The sequence below is a fragment of the Caretta caretta genome, chromosome 3 (genome assembly GCF_965140235.1).
Source record: "Caretta caretta isolate rCarCar2 chromosome 3, rCarCar1.hap1, whole genome shotgun sequence".
In the NCBI taxonomy this organism is placed as follows: Eukaryota; Metazoa; Chordata; order Testudines; family Cheloniidae; genus Caretta; species Caretta caretta.
The window spans coordinates 100,944,258-100,959,208 of NC_134208.1; the positions used below are offsets into that span (position 1 = coordinate 100,944,258).

The window sequence follows — 14,951 nt, forward strand, 5'->3', positions numbered from 1 at the left end:
CCCATCTTTTAAAAAGGGAAGGAGGAGGATCTGGGGAACTACAGGCTAGTCAGCCTCACCTCAGTCCCTGGAAAAATCATGGAGCAGGTCCTCAAGGAAGCAAATCTGAAGCACATAGATGAGAGGAAAGTGATTAGGAACAGTCAGCATGGATTCACCAAGGGCAAGTCATGCCTGACTAATCGAATTGCCTTCTATGACAAGATAACTGGCTCTGTGGATGAGGGGAAAGCAGTGGACGTGTTATTCCTTGACTTTAGAAAAGCTTTTGATATGGTCTCCCACACTATACTTGCCAGCAAGTTAAAGAAGTATGGGCTAGATGAATGGACTATAAAGGTGGATAGAAAGCTGGCTAGATCGTCGGGCTCAACGGGTAGTGATCAATGGCTCCATGTCTAGTTGGCAGCTGGTATCAAGCGGAGTGCCCCAAGGGTCGGTCCTGGGGCTGGTTTTGTTCAATATCTTCATTAATGATCTGGAGGATGGCGTGGACTGCACCCTTCAGCAAGTTTGCAGATGACACTAAACTGGGAGGAGAGGTAGATACGCTGGAGAGTAGGGATAGGTCACAGAGGGACCTAGACAAATTAGAGGATTGGGCCAAAAGAAATCTGAAGTGCAGAGTCCTGCACTTAGGACAGAAGAATCCCATGCACGCTACAGACGAGGGGCTGAATGGCTAGGCAGCAGTTCTGCTGAAAAGGACCTAGGGGTTACAGTGGACGAGAAGCTGGATATGAGTCAACAGTGTGCCCTTGTTGCCAAGAAGGCCAATGGCATTTTGGGATGTATAATTAGGGGCATTGCCAGCAGATCGAGGGATGTGATCGTTCCCCTCTATTCAACATTGGTGAGGCCTCATCTGGAGTACTGTGTCCAGTTTTGGGCCCCACTCTACAAGAAGGATGTGGAAAAATTGGAAAGTGTCCAGCGGAGGGCAACAGAAATGATTAGGGGACTGGAACACATGACTTATGAGGAGAGGCTGAGGGAACTGGGTTTGTTTAGTCTGCAGAAGAGAAGAATAAGGGGGGATTTGATAGCTGCTTTCAACTACCTGAAAGGGGGTTCCAAAGAGGATGGATCTAGACTGTTCTCAGTGGTAGCAGAATACAGAACAAGGAGTAATGGTCTCAAGTTGCAGTGGGGGAGGTTTAGGTTGGATATTAGGAAAAACTTTTTCACTAGGAGAGTGGGGAAGCACGGGAATGCGTTACCTAGGGAGGTGGTGGAATCTCCTTCCTTTGAGGTTTTTAAGGTCAGGCTTGACAAAGCCCTGGCTGGGATGATTTAGTTGGGGATTGGTCCTGCTTTGAGCAGGGGGTTGGACTAGATGACCTCCTGAGGTCCCTTCCAACCCTGATATTCTATGATTCTTTGTGCTGCAAGCTTTCTGGAGCACATAGAAGGGGTTTTGCCGTGATTGTCTCTAAGGGTTTGTGATCTAATTGCACTATTACTTTGTGGCCATCGGTGTACTGATGAAATTGATTCATTCCAAATACCACAGCCAGAGACTCTTTTGCTATTTGTGCATACCCCTGTTCAGTCTCTGGCAGGGTTCTGCTGGCACAAGTGATCAGCTGCTCTTACAAAAAACCTATACCCAATCCTTTCTCTGATGCATCACACTGGAGTGTCTGTGGCTCTTCTGGCTGATAAAAATGTAGGGCTGGAAGGGACCTGTAAAGGGTCAGTCTGATAGCCAGCTGGCATAGTGGTCAGACAGTGGCTCCAGTTTTCTAGAAGAGAGCATTGCCGGGTTGTTTACAGCAATGGCCTCACCTTCTGGTGTATGTCTTCTTCTCTCCTAGGCACTCTATCACAACAGAGGAGAAGAGGAGCTGGGGAGGGGGATCTGGACCTTCCCTCTCCACCAGGTCACTACCAAGGTGCTAAAGGGATGTTGCAGTGTCATCACTTGTTGGTCCACCGCAAGTTACACTCCACCCTATGTCACTTCCTACCAGGCTGTGGCTCCTCTGTCTGGGGTGTAGTCTGAGTCTTCACAGTACCAGTATAGTCTGCCCGGGGTAAAACATGTTCTTCAGGGCCTCTCTTGGGTTCCCAACTCAAAAGGGGGGATAGAAGGGAATACAGCTCATTGCTTCCAGAATGTCCTTATCAATGCTATAGTCACTTTTCCTACAGCTCCAGGTGTCAGCGTTACTTCCTGATGCAGCCTGTAACTCCTTGCCGCTAGGCTACCGGTGCCCTTTTAAATTGTCTCTCCACCTGGAGCATGCCCTGCAGCTGCTGAGTGGTGGGACCTCCCTGTCCCAGTACTGCTCCATGCCTTGCTCTGGTTTAGTTTGGGATCCATAAACCCCATTACATACCCTCATTCCCCTCAGCTCCAGAGTCATGAGGTGGACTATCCCTGCCTCCCCTGGCCACCTCGTGAAGAGATGTTCACAGTTTTATGATCTCTGTTGGCTTGATGTAGCATTTCAAAGTAGTATGATTGCAGAGACAAATACCACCATATGATTCAGGACTTGTGGTCCTTCATGCACTGTACTGATCAGAGGGGTCTGTGGTCAGTCACTGGCCAGAATGGGTGACCCCACAGGTAGTAGTCTAGGCAGCTACAGTTCACTTTACTGCTAAAGCCTCCTTCTCAGTCACCGAACAGGTGACTTTCTGGAAGAACAATTTTTTTGCTAAGATAAAGGACAGGATGTTTCTCCCCCCCCCCCCCGCTTCTTGGGACAGTACAGCTCCAAGGCCAACTTCAGATGCATCCATTTGCAAAATAAAAGACTTCAAGAAGGCTTTGGAAACGAAACAGGTTCCTGGATCAGTCATTCTTTTGATATCCCCTAGACCCCATTTTCCTAATTTGCTTATGAGAACATAAGGTGGGACTGTGACAAAAGTCTTACTAAAAACCAAGATCACAGCTACTGCTTCCACCTCCATCCAGGAGGCCAGTTACCCTCCCAAAGAAGGAAATCAGGTTGGTTTGGCATGATTTGTTCTTGACAAATCCATGCAGGCTATTCCTTATAACCGTATTATCCTCCAAGTGCTTACCAATTGACTGTTTAATAATTTGTTCCAGTACCTTTCCAGGTATTGGCTATAGGCCAACTAGTCTATAATTCCCCAGGCCCTGTTTGTTCCCCCTTTTAAAGATCGATACTATGTTAGCCTTGTCCAGTCTCCTGGGACCTCACCTGTCCTCCAGGAAATCTCAGGCTAATTTCTAACAGTCCCGAGATTGCTTTACCTAGTTCTTTAAGTACCCTTGGATGGATGTCATCAGGCCCTGCTGACTGGAATACATGTAACTTATCTAAATATTCTTTAGCCTGTTCTTTCCCTCTTTTGGCTTGCATTTCTTGCCTCACATTGTTAATATTATATTGAGTATCGGGTCACCACTACCTTTTTTGTGAAGGCTGAAGCAAAATAGGCATTACACACTTCAGCATTCTTCATGTCATCCATTATTAGCTGAGTAGAGGACCTACACTTTCCTTCATCTTTCTCTTGATCCTAATGTATTTACAGAATCTCTTTGTATTGACTTTTGTATCTCTTGCTAGGTATAACTCATTTTGTGCTTTAGCCTTTCAGATTTTGTCCTTACATGGTTGTTCTATTATTCTGTACCCCTCCTTAGCAATTTATCCATGTTTCCACTTTTTGTAGGATTCCTTTCTGATTTTCAGGTCATCAGAATGGCTCCGTTAGGAGTTCTGCAGTTTCTTATCTTTCCTTCACACTGGGATAGTTTGCGGTGCACCTTTCACATTGTGTCTTTGAAAAACAGCTCTCCTGAACTGCTTTTCCCCCTACATTTTCTTTCCATGGGATCTTACCTACCAGTTCTCTGAGTTTGTTAAAATCTGCTTTTTTGAAGTCCATAGTCCTTATTCTGCTGTTCTTCCTCCTTCCTTTCTTTAGAGTCATGAAATCTATCATTTCATGATCACTTTCACCTGAATTGCTTTCACTCTTCAGATTTGCAACCAGTTCCTCTATGTTAGTCAGACTCAGGTCTGTCCTCCTGGTTATTTCCTCCACCTTCTGAAACATGAATCTCTCCCCAGTACATTCCAAGAACTTGTTGGACATTTGTGTTTTGCCATATTATTTTCCAACATTGCCTAAGGAGTTAGTCTCCCCTTACTGCCATGTCTTGTGTTTTGGATATTTCTGTTATTTGTTCTAGAAGTGCCTCATCCACCTTCTCCTCCTGATTTGGTGATCTATAGCAGACGCCTACTATCACATTGTCCGTTTTCCCCCTTTTATCCTCACCCAGAGAGGTTTGCCTCTCACCTCCTTTTGGACCTCAGAACCAGTGTATATATACTCTGGACATAGTGAATATATTCAGGACAAGGGCATCCATTGTCATTTGTTTCAACATATCAAATGCTTGCTGTTGGGGAGCTGCCCAGTCCCACTCAGTATCCTGCCTTGTTAGCAGACGTATGGGTTCTACTATCTCAGGCAGATGTGGACAGAAAATATACCATTCCTATGAAGCGCAGTACCTCTTTCATATCCACTTGCGCTGGCGTGTCTCTGACTGCCTTAATCTTGTTGGGATCTGCTTTCAGTCCCTGTGCTGTGAGCAGATTTCCAATGCATGTCACCTTGTGCTGTTTGACTCACATTTTGGAGGGATTTAGTTTTATGTTTTTGTATTGTGGAGGAAAAGCTTGTAATTTTCTGTCATGGTCTTATTCATCTTCTGTATCATTGCTCCCTTCACCTACACTGAAGATATTATCTGCAATTATTTCCATCCCAAGCAGTCCTTCTGGTGCTTGGGTGAGTCTTCTCTGGAAGACTTCTGGTCCTGGGCTTATGCCCACTGACACATGCAGCCGTCTGTAGTCACCAAACGTTGTTGCAAAAGGTGTCAGCATGCTGGACTCTTTATCCAGGCTTATGTGCCAAAACCTGTTCCTCACATCACAGACCATAAAGATTCTGGCTTTGGAAAGTTCTGATAAGATGTCATCAGTTGTGGGCAGTGGATAGTGGCATTTTTTCAATACCCGTTCAGTGGCTTTGGGTCTTTGCAGATGAGTAATTTGCCTGATGACCTCTTTACCACCACCATGCTGCTTATCCAGGATGTACTGCCCTCTATGGGATCCATGATACGCCTGCTCTGCAAACTTTTGAGCTCCTTGTGTACTGGATTACATAGTACCCCTGGAATTTTACTTCATGGTAAGCACACAGGTTCCACTGTAGGCTCTACTTCCAGTTGCTGCTTTCCTTTGATGCACTCAAACACTTCTCTATGCTTTCAATATTGGCTCCATTGTTTGTGGGACTCTCCTTTTGCTCCTTGCACTGCAGCTATACAATTCTGATGCTGCATTCTGGTCAGATCCTTGGTTTATATGGTGTACTCCCCAATAGGAGTCTGTTGTGTGTACCATCCACTACCACAAGCTTCAGTTGGTATTGTATTATTTTGGGGGTTGGTTACTTTGAAGTCACATTTTCCTCTGGGTTGCATTATGCTCTTGTTGTACATTATTAGAATATACCTGTCAAAGAAGAGGCTCCGCTATCCAGCTGAAATTGCACAGGGCATTTCCCTACTAACATCATTGCATGCACAGAGGTTAACATTGTCCCTTGTTGCTTTCCTGTCCCAACAGCTTGAACCTGATAGGGTTAAGGTTAGGGTTACTTCCAGTGTGAATTTGTCTAGCTTCAACTTCCAGCCATTGGATCATGTTATACCTTTCTCTGCTAGATTGGGATTCTACTTTCCTGCTTGGGAACTTTATTCCAGCCATTCTGGGTTTTCTGCTCTGTGGGTCTCTTGTTTAAGCGGTAGCATCCAATGCACAAGTTTCCTTATAAAGTTCTGGTTTGCCCTGTGGGTGGCAGAGACTTGTCATCGGTCTCCCTCTCAGTTGCTCTGTAGCCAGTCAGCTATTTCTGAAGCACAGCCACTTTCTAGCAGGTTGCTGCCTTTTCCTGTGACAAGCTTCTCCCTTTTAAGCTTGCTTCCGCCAGCCGTACCAGGCTCTACAGGTGTGCCTATTTGGTAGTGTTTGAGCTCAGAGGAGCTCATTAGCCTTCTCCTGATTGGAATGCGGGTGTGCCCCATCATGTACCCCACCCTTCAAGATGGTAATGGGTTCCTGGTTGTGTGTGTCCATATCTCCAATTTCCCTTAGGGAAAGAAAAAAAAATCAGCATTGGCATGACCTTTCCCCCAGTGATGTTGTACTTTGGACCTATATGATTGGAATGCCAGGTACCCCTGCATCATACAGGGGTTTATGTCCTTCATGATATTCCACCTACATAAGGGAGCAGGATCAATGATCCACGAGAAGCAATTGCAGAGCAGGTAGTACCTGAGAGACACTGTGAACCATTTAATTGCCAGTGCCGCTTTCTCAGTAATCAAATAGGCACTCTCCCTGGGGAACAATTTTCTACTTAAATGTAGAACTGGGTGCTCCTCACGTGCTGTGAAAGCACAGCACCTAGGCAGACATTTGAGGCGTCCGTATGCAATATAAATTATCTTGGGAAAAGTTGGGATTGAAAAGGACGAGCGCCTGACACAGATGTATTGTCAAAGCGTTCTCACAGTTTATACCTGTCGGATCTTCCTGGAGTTACTGCCTTTTATAAGGTCTGTTACAGGAGCCACGATTGAAGGTAAGTTAGGAACAAATCTCCGGTAATATCCAGACAGGCTCAGGGAGCGCCTCACTTGCCTTTTTGACTGGGGGACTGAACATATGGTTAAAGCCTGCACTTTGTTGATGACTGGCTTCAAGAGTCCATCTCCTACATGATATCCTAGATAGGTCACCTCCATGATTGCTAACTTACATTTTGTTAGGTTCACTGTTAGATTGGCTTCTTGTAGTAATCCTAATACTCTCTTCATATGTTGTAAGTGATCTTTCCATGTGGAGCTATAGATGAGGATATCATCCAAGTAGGCAATGGCATATTTATCTTGGGGGCTGAGAACTTTATTCATGAGCTGTTGAAAGTTGATGTGGCCCCATGTAGTTCCTAGTTCAAATGGCATGGCCTTTAATTTAAAGTGCCCAAATGGGGGTCAAAAAGGTGCCCTTCTCTCATAATGAGAGGGATTAGGGGATTTGCCAATGTCCCTTTGCGAGATTGATGGTACTAACGTATCTATGCTCATCTATCCGTGGCATTTGATAAGCATCAAATTTTGAATTGGTGTTAACTTTACAGAAATGGATACAAAAATGAATCCCACTATCAGATTTGGGGACCAGAAATATAGGGCTCCTCCACTCACTTTTGGACTCTTCAATTAATCCCATTTTTACCATTGCCTGTACTTCTTCCATACTATGTCCCACACTATGTCCCAAAATAGGAGTTAGGGATTCTCCCTAACTTTTTTGTCCAGGTGTTGTTTCCAGGTAGTGGTGGACTTAAGTGAGTTTTTAATGAGTATTGAGAAGAACAGATGAGCGAATCTCTCAGTCATTTGGGGGAGTCGTGCTCTTTGTCTAAGAGAGTGCAGCACCTACCCTCACAAGTGTCACCCCTAGCAAATGTGGATGTGAGGTCCTAATTTGGGGCTTGCAGGGAAAGGAGTTATCAGCAAACTTCCGACATTTTCCATGGCTTAAGAAGATTCACAAGATTGATTATGGTCTCTTTTCTTCCGCCTGGTAACTGTATTTCATGACCTACCAGTCTTACTTGCCTCAAAAGGACTCTGCCAATAGCCCATTAATTTAGATTCGCCTAATGATAATACTAGGACTCAGTCTCCTGGTTAGAAAATACGCAGATGGGCCCCTTGGTTATAGGCTTGTTCTTGTGTTCGTTGCACCTTCCCTAGGTTTTCCCTAGAAAATATACTCAGCCTTTTAAGGCATTCCCTTAGATGGATAATATTCTGGGTCATTTTGATGGTACTTGCATCCTATTCCTCCCAGCCTTCATGCAACAAATTTAAGATCCCCTAGGCCAGGGGTTCTCAAACTTCATTGAACCACAACCCCCTTCTGACAACAAAAATTACAACACAATCCCACAAGAGGGGACCAAAGTCTGAGCCCACCCAAGCCCTGCTGCCCCAGAACCCGAATCACCAAAAAAGAAAATAAACCTTCTACTGGTGGCATCTGACTCAGATGATGAAAATGTATGGAGCTGGAGGAGATGCAGAAGTGTAGGGGCTGGGGCTGGAGGTTCTGCTCCTTTCCCCACTGCCCTTCCCAGCAGGCAAAGGAGCAGAACTCCTAATCCTGCCCCCTGCCCTTCCACGGAGCTGCATCTGCTCAGTGCCTGGAAGGGCAGGGGCTGGGGCTGGGGTTCTGCTCCCTTCCCTGCTGGGAAGGGCAGAGGGAAAAGGAGAAGAACACCAGCAGCTCCTCCGGCTGCCGTAACGCTCCCAGCTCCCCCTGTTCCTCAGCCCTGTTCTCCTGAGAGGTAGCTCTGTGGAGGGGCTGAGGGCGGTACAGTGTCTTTCTGGTACACCATAGTGGCTATAAATAGCTTACTGATACAGCATACCAGACCGTACCAGCTTACTTGCACTGCTGAGCAGAACCCATCATCAGCATGGATGTATGTCCTCTGGAATGGTGGTCAAAGCATGAAGGGACACATGAATCTTTAGCGCATCTGGCATGTAAATATCTTGCAACACAGGCTACAACAGTGCCATGAGAATGCCTATTCTCACTTTCAGGTGACATTGTAAACAAGAAGTGAGCAGCATTATTCTCTGCAAATGTAAACAAACTTGTTTGTCTGAGCGATTGGCTGAAGAAGGACTGAGTGGACTTGTAGGCTCTAAAGTTTTACATTGTATTATTTTTGAATGTAGTTATTTTTTATACATAATTCTGTATTTGTATTGAAAAATACTATTTCTTTTGTTTTTTACAGTGCAAATATTTGTAATAAAAATATAAAGTGAGCACTGTACACTTTGTATTCTGTGTTGTAATTGAAATCAATATATTTGAAAATGTAGAAAACATCAAAAATATTTAAATAAATGGTATTCTATTATTGTTTAACAGTGCGATTAATCTCGATTAAAAAAATTAATCATGATTAATTTTTTTAATCATGCAATTAATCACTTGATAGTCCTAATAAATAATAATATCATGTTAGTTCAGTAACCAGGTTTTCTGGGGGAGGAAGAGGCTAACATAGGAAAGGAGGGGAAAGCAAGAAGCACAACAGACAGGGAAAACTGAAGTTGAGAAGCTGAGGTTCTAAAAAGAAAGAGTACTTGTGGCACCTTAGAGACTAAGCAATTTATTTGAGCATAAGCTTTCGTGAGCTACAGCTCACTTCATCAGATGCATACTGTGGAAAATACAGCAGATGTTTTTATACACACAGACCATGAAAAAATGGGTGTTTATCACTACAAAAGGTTTTCTCTCCCCCCAACCCACTCTCCTGTGATAATAGCTTATCTAAAGTGATCACTCTCCTTACAATGTGTATGATAATCAAGGTGAGCCATTTCCAGCACAAATCCAAGGTTTAACAAGAACGTCTGAGGAACAGTGGGGGGGGAGGGGAAGGAATAAACAAGGGGAAATAGGTTACTTTTTATAATGAATCAACCATTCCCAGTCTCTATTCAAGCCTAAGTTAATTGTATTCAATTTGCAAATTAATTCCAATTCAGCAGTCTCTCGTTGGAGTCTGTTTTCGAAGTATTTTTTGCTGAAGGATAGTCACTTTGAGATCAGAAATCGAGTGACCAGAGAGATTGAAGTGTTCTCCGACTGTTTGTTTGTGCTGGAAATGGCCCACCTTGATTATCATACACATTGTAAGGAGAGTGATCACTTTAGATAAGCTATTACCAGCAGGAGAGTGGGGTGGGGGGAGAGAAAACCTTTTGTAGTGATAAACACCCATTTTTTCATGGTCTGTGTGTATAAAAACATCATCTGTATTTTCCACAGTATGCAGCCGATGAAGTGAGTTGTAGCTCACGAAAGCTTATGCTCAAATAAATTGGTTAGTCTCTAAGGTGCCACAAGTACTCCTTTTCTTTTTGCGAATACAGACTAACACGGCTGTTACTCCGAAACCTGAGGTTCTAAAGAAGCCAGATTTCTGTCAATTAGTTTAGACTAACAAATGTTTGACTAGTCAGTAACTATGTACTTCCCCCTCCCCATCTGGTGTAACTGAATTTTGGGCTCTGTGCTGCCTTCCTTACTTGCCTAAGTCTCCCAATGAAGTCACTTAAAGTGTTTCTTGTACACAGAATACAGGATCTGTCCCCCTCAGCTGGAAAGGAAATAGCTGCTTGAATGCCACATCATGCTCACAAAGTTTAAATTAAAATGGTTTTCTAAAGCTAAGTCTGGATTCTCTTATATGGATTCTCTCTCCTACATAAAACACTTTATAGTCTTGTATTTTTCTTAAAACTCTATTTGGGTCAGAAAATCACAGTAGATAAAACTGCACAACAATCTGGAGCAATCAAATCCAAATTCCCCACCCTTTGATCCAAAAAGACCATTTTAAAAAAAAATTACGCACACACTTTTCCTTCGGTATAGGATGTGTCATGTCCCAAAATGTATCAAGAGTTTTCTACCACACTTAACTGTTCAATGACACCCTGGCTTTGCAGACTAGATTTGTCAGTATTCTCTGGAAAGTGAATCTTTTTGCTTAAAGACAAGTTTTCTTTGGCAAGAGCAAGAGAGACAAAAATGTAGTTCTCTAAATCATTTACAATAGTTTCCTGCTTTGTACTCATATTTTGCAGAACACTGCGAGATCCTGTAGTGGCGTCCAAATCCTGTATTTTGGAAGCATAAGTTAGACATCTGTTGCCTTTCGCGTACATAGTACTGTACATTGTGTGTGTAAAGGATGTCAAACAAATTAAAATGTCTCTAAAGAGATTACACATCTGAAAAAGGCCTGGGTAGAAGTACAATTACCCAAACAAAACAACGCCCTTCATTTAAAAATCTAGATAGTTATATAAATTGTTCTTAGCTAACAAAGCTATCCATCACATACAAAACCAAAGAACATAAAAGCAAGAAAATACTTATTAAGAAATCTACAATTCTTACATTGTCCACATGATAAACAAAGTACATTATTCTTCTCTAGTACAAAGAAATGCATTTTTCAATCAAAGCACAACTTTAACTCTGACACATTATTTTTGTTATATGTATTCTGGTAAGGAAACATGTTACATGGGAAATATTATCGGTTACATTTGTCAACTGACAATAGAATTTGTTATGGCACTTGCAATGGTCATTTTTTGAGACTAGGTAAGGTTACAAAACTGCCCATTTGCTGCTTTTGAAGTGTAGCCATCTTTCTTTAAACCATGTATGTGTGTGTTCCCCCTCCCACCTGCCTCCTGGTTCAGTGGTGTGTGTCAGGGGACAGGGAATGAGGGGGGTTGGATCAGCGTAGGAGTCCCATGGGGCCTGTCAGGGGGCAGGGATGTGGATAGGGGTCAGGACAGTCAAGGGACAGGGTGGGGTTGGACAGGGGGTGGAATCCCGGGGGGGGGGGCAGTCAGGGGACAAGGAGCACTGGGGGGTTGGATGGGTCAGGAGTTCTGAGGGGAGCAGTCGGGGGCAGGAAGTGGGAGGGGGAGGATGGGGGCAGGAGCCAGGCTGTTTGGGGAGGCACAGCCTTGCCTACCCAGTCCTCCATACAGTTTTGCAACCCCAATGTGGCCCTCAGGCCAAAAAGTTTGCCCACCCCAATCCAGAATGTCAGCTTGTGTTTTTTTTTCTGATGGAATGAAGAACAAAGCAATCTGTGGCCATCTTTGTTCTTTCTTTTTCTTGACAATTTAACTCATACTTTCACTCTGTGCGAGTTAACTTTTCTCCATCCCAACTGCTCCTTTCTGAGGTTAAGCTGGGCTTATTTTAATGAAGTCTGTGCCACCAAAATCTGAACAAAGGGCTTGATGCACTCTAAACTTAAATGGTAATGAAAATCCCAAGGCGGACTTGCTTTGCCCTGGCTAGTATCCATAAAGAGTATAATTGCACTGCAACAATAAAACAAAACCCCCACACACCCTGAGACAGCAAGTTTCAGAGCCTGTGTCAACTGACTTGGGTGCACTACAAAGCTAAAAATAGCAGTGTAAACGTTCCCGTTGGAGCTGGAGCCCTAGGGGTTAGTTTGAAACGCAGACACAATTCCCAGAGGGAAGCTGTAAGATCCAATATTAGTTCTCCTAAATATATATGGTGTACTTCTACAACTACTATGAAAGGCATTAAATATCCACCTGTCCGATTGTTGCACTCTAGGTAGTACATTTATGCTCTAGAAAAATTTGTTTAGCTGAAGCTCCAAATCGCCATTGTGCAAACAGAAATTTTCATAATGACGTTTGCGCGAGGCCACGAGTTTAAGTTCACAGCAAACACACAGAGAAACTAAACAAAAAATAACCACTCTTGTGCAACCTGACACTTTATTTACGGATGGAGGGGCGGCCAGGCCAAACCTCTGTGAGGGGAACTGCCACCCTATGCGCCCGGTGGGTCGCGTTGCCCGGAGCAGGAATTTGGACCAGCCCTGCGGGACAGGAGCCGGCCACTCAGTGGGGTCCCTGGCAGAGCTCACCCCCTCCCCAGGATAGGACTCCAGACCCCTGCCACTTGGAGCGCATGGGTGTCACGGGCACTGGCCTCCGTGCGCTCGGGGAACAGCCTCCCCCTGAAAGCCACAAGGGCCGAGCCAGCAGCCCAGGTCTCACTGCGCTGGAGATGCCCAAACTCTGCCCGCGTGCCAGGAGCGGGGCGACCCCGCCCCTTCAGGCCTGGGGCTAAGCGGCCCCGAGCCGCCACCACCAGCCGCCGGCCGAGGCAGGACTCCGCCCGAGCTCCCTCCGCGGGATCAGCCCCTCCCAGCGCGCGAGCCGGAGCCAGGGCCAGGCACGTACTTCTCCGAACCGGAGAGCACCGATCCCCGCGCGACACGCGCGCGGACAGCGCTCCCGCCGCCCCCAAGCACTGCACGCTGGGAGTCGTAGTCCCCGGGAGCCACCTTCCCTTCTCTCTCCCAAGCGCGCTCGCCCCCTCCGCCCCGGGGCGCGGTGACTGAATTTGGCCCCTGTCCCGTCCCGTAGCGGTGGGACGAATCTCGGCCCCCCCCCCAGTCATGCGGAGGCTGCTGTCGACTCTCCGATTCCACCACGCCCGGCTGTTGGCGGCGGCGGCTGCCGAGCTCCCCGCCCCGGGACACAGGGCGCCACCGGCTGGCTGGGGGCAGCGGCGGGCAGCGGCGGCCGCTTGGCGGCTGGGCTCGGGGCGCTCCATGGCGCAGTGCGGGGGCGTCGCCCCGCCCTCACCCGCCGCGGAGGAGGCGCAGGGGCCGGGGGCAGCCGCCGGGGACCCGCCCCCCAGAGCCGGCGAGTCCCTGGAACACGGTGAGAAGGCGGCCGGGCGGCCCGGGCCTCAGAGCCCCCCCGGGGGTGGGTCCCGCGCGCAGCCAGGCTCTGACCCCCGCCCCCGGTCCGGCCTCGCCCCAGCGCCGGCCCCTGCTTTGCAGCCAACTCTGCCGAGTGCGGGGCTAGACCGCGCCGCTGCGAGCCCGGCCCGCCGAGTGCAGGCACCAGCCCCACCCCGCGGCCAGCCGGCCGCCGCGCCTCTCCGCATCGCCTGTCCCCCCACCCCCCGGTGCTAGGCGGGCGTGTGTGTGTCCCGCCCTCAGCGCTGCTGTGCTGGCTCCAGCCACGCCACCACTGGCGGTGCCGCCCTGCGCTCCCGCGTCCCGGCCCAGGCCCACCTGGAAGCAGTTCCAGTTAACATGGGCCGGTACCGTGTGCGCAGCCGGAAACCCCCTTTTCTACCTGCACCGGGGGAAGGGAGGAGTCAAGGCGCTGCCAAGTCCTTTTGCCCGAGCTGGGCTGTTGATAACACATACAGCCACCGCCCTCGTGGTCGGCACTGTAGTAACAGTCTCCACTCCAAGGAGCTCACATTGTAAATAGGCAAGAGCCAAAGAAACTTTTAGCCCTCTGTTTGCAGAGGGGGAACTGACAAGCGATTTAAGTGAGGTGAGGTAATTCCCAGAAGGCGATGACAGAGCAATGAGTGAGCCCACCTCCCCCGAGTCCCAGTTCCGAGCCATAAACACAACACCATCCTCCCTGTAAAGCAGGAGGGAGGGAGAAAGTGCAACATGCGGAGCAACATCCACTCTCCTTCCTGTCTTTGAGGGTAGGAAGAGAGTAAGGTTGCGTAGACGGTATCAGTACAGCCCTGTTTTTGTAGTTAGTGGATGACTCATTTAACTGACTACAACAGACAGGGTTGTGTCCACATAGCAGCTTTTAATATCAAGTTGTTTGAGATATTTTAGGTGCATCAACATCTACCAACTCAGGCAGCCAGGGTGTCAGACCAGTCTAGGAAAATCTGAGCAGGTATCCCCTCCTATAGTATCTTAGTAAAGAAGAGAGTGTGCAGAGGACATTTGCACAGAGTGGCAGCATCAACGTGGGGCATATGAACTTTAATATATTCTTACACGCAGGCAACCTGAGGGAAAGGAAGATCATCTGTACTAATTATACAGAGGCATAGCTAGGATCCTAGCTACACTGCAAAAGTAGTATTACCAGCTAGTTGCAGAACAACAATGGAAACCCTATGCCTTTCTTGGTGACAGATTTCAGAGTGGCAGCCCTGTTAGTCTGTATCAGCAAAAAGATCAAGGAGCCCTTGTGGCACCTTAGAGACTAACAGATTTATTTGGGCATAAGCTTTCATGGGCTAAAACCCACTTCATCGGATGCATGCAGTGGAAAATACAGTAGGAAGATATATATACACAGAGAACATGAAAATATGGGTGTTGCCCAACGCCCACGAAAGCTTATGCCCAAATAAATTTGTTAGTCTAAGGTGCCACAAGTACTTCTTGTTCTTTATGCCTATCTTATGGCCAAAGCAAAA

At 46.8% G+C, this 14,951-nt stretch overlaps 1 protein-coding gene across 3 annotated transcripts in view; it reads left to right on the plus strand.

Moving 5' to 3' along the window:
* The first annotated feature begins 13,031 nt into the window (after positions 1 to 13,031).
* The window catches only part of AKAP7 (A-kinase anchoring protein 7), a 140,364-nt gene continuing 138,444 nt past the window's right edge, over positions 13,032 to 14,951 (plus strand). The window contains exon 1 of one of the 3 annotated variants that reach the window (XM_075126748.1): positions 13,032 to 13,420. In XM_075126748.1, the coding sequence (XP_074982849.1) occupies positions 13,153 to 13,420 (268 nt within the window). In that variant the 5' untranslated portion in view covers positions 13,032 to 13,152. The remainder of the gene's footprint in view (positions 13,421 to 14,951) is intronic. The other 2 variants (XM_048844570.2, XM_075126747.1) reach the window with 2 other exon arrangements.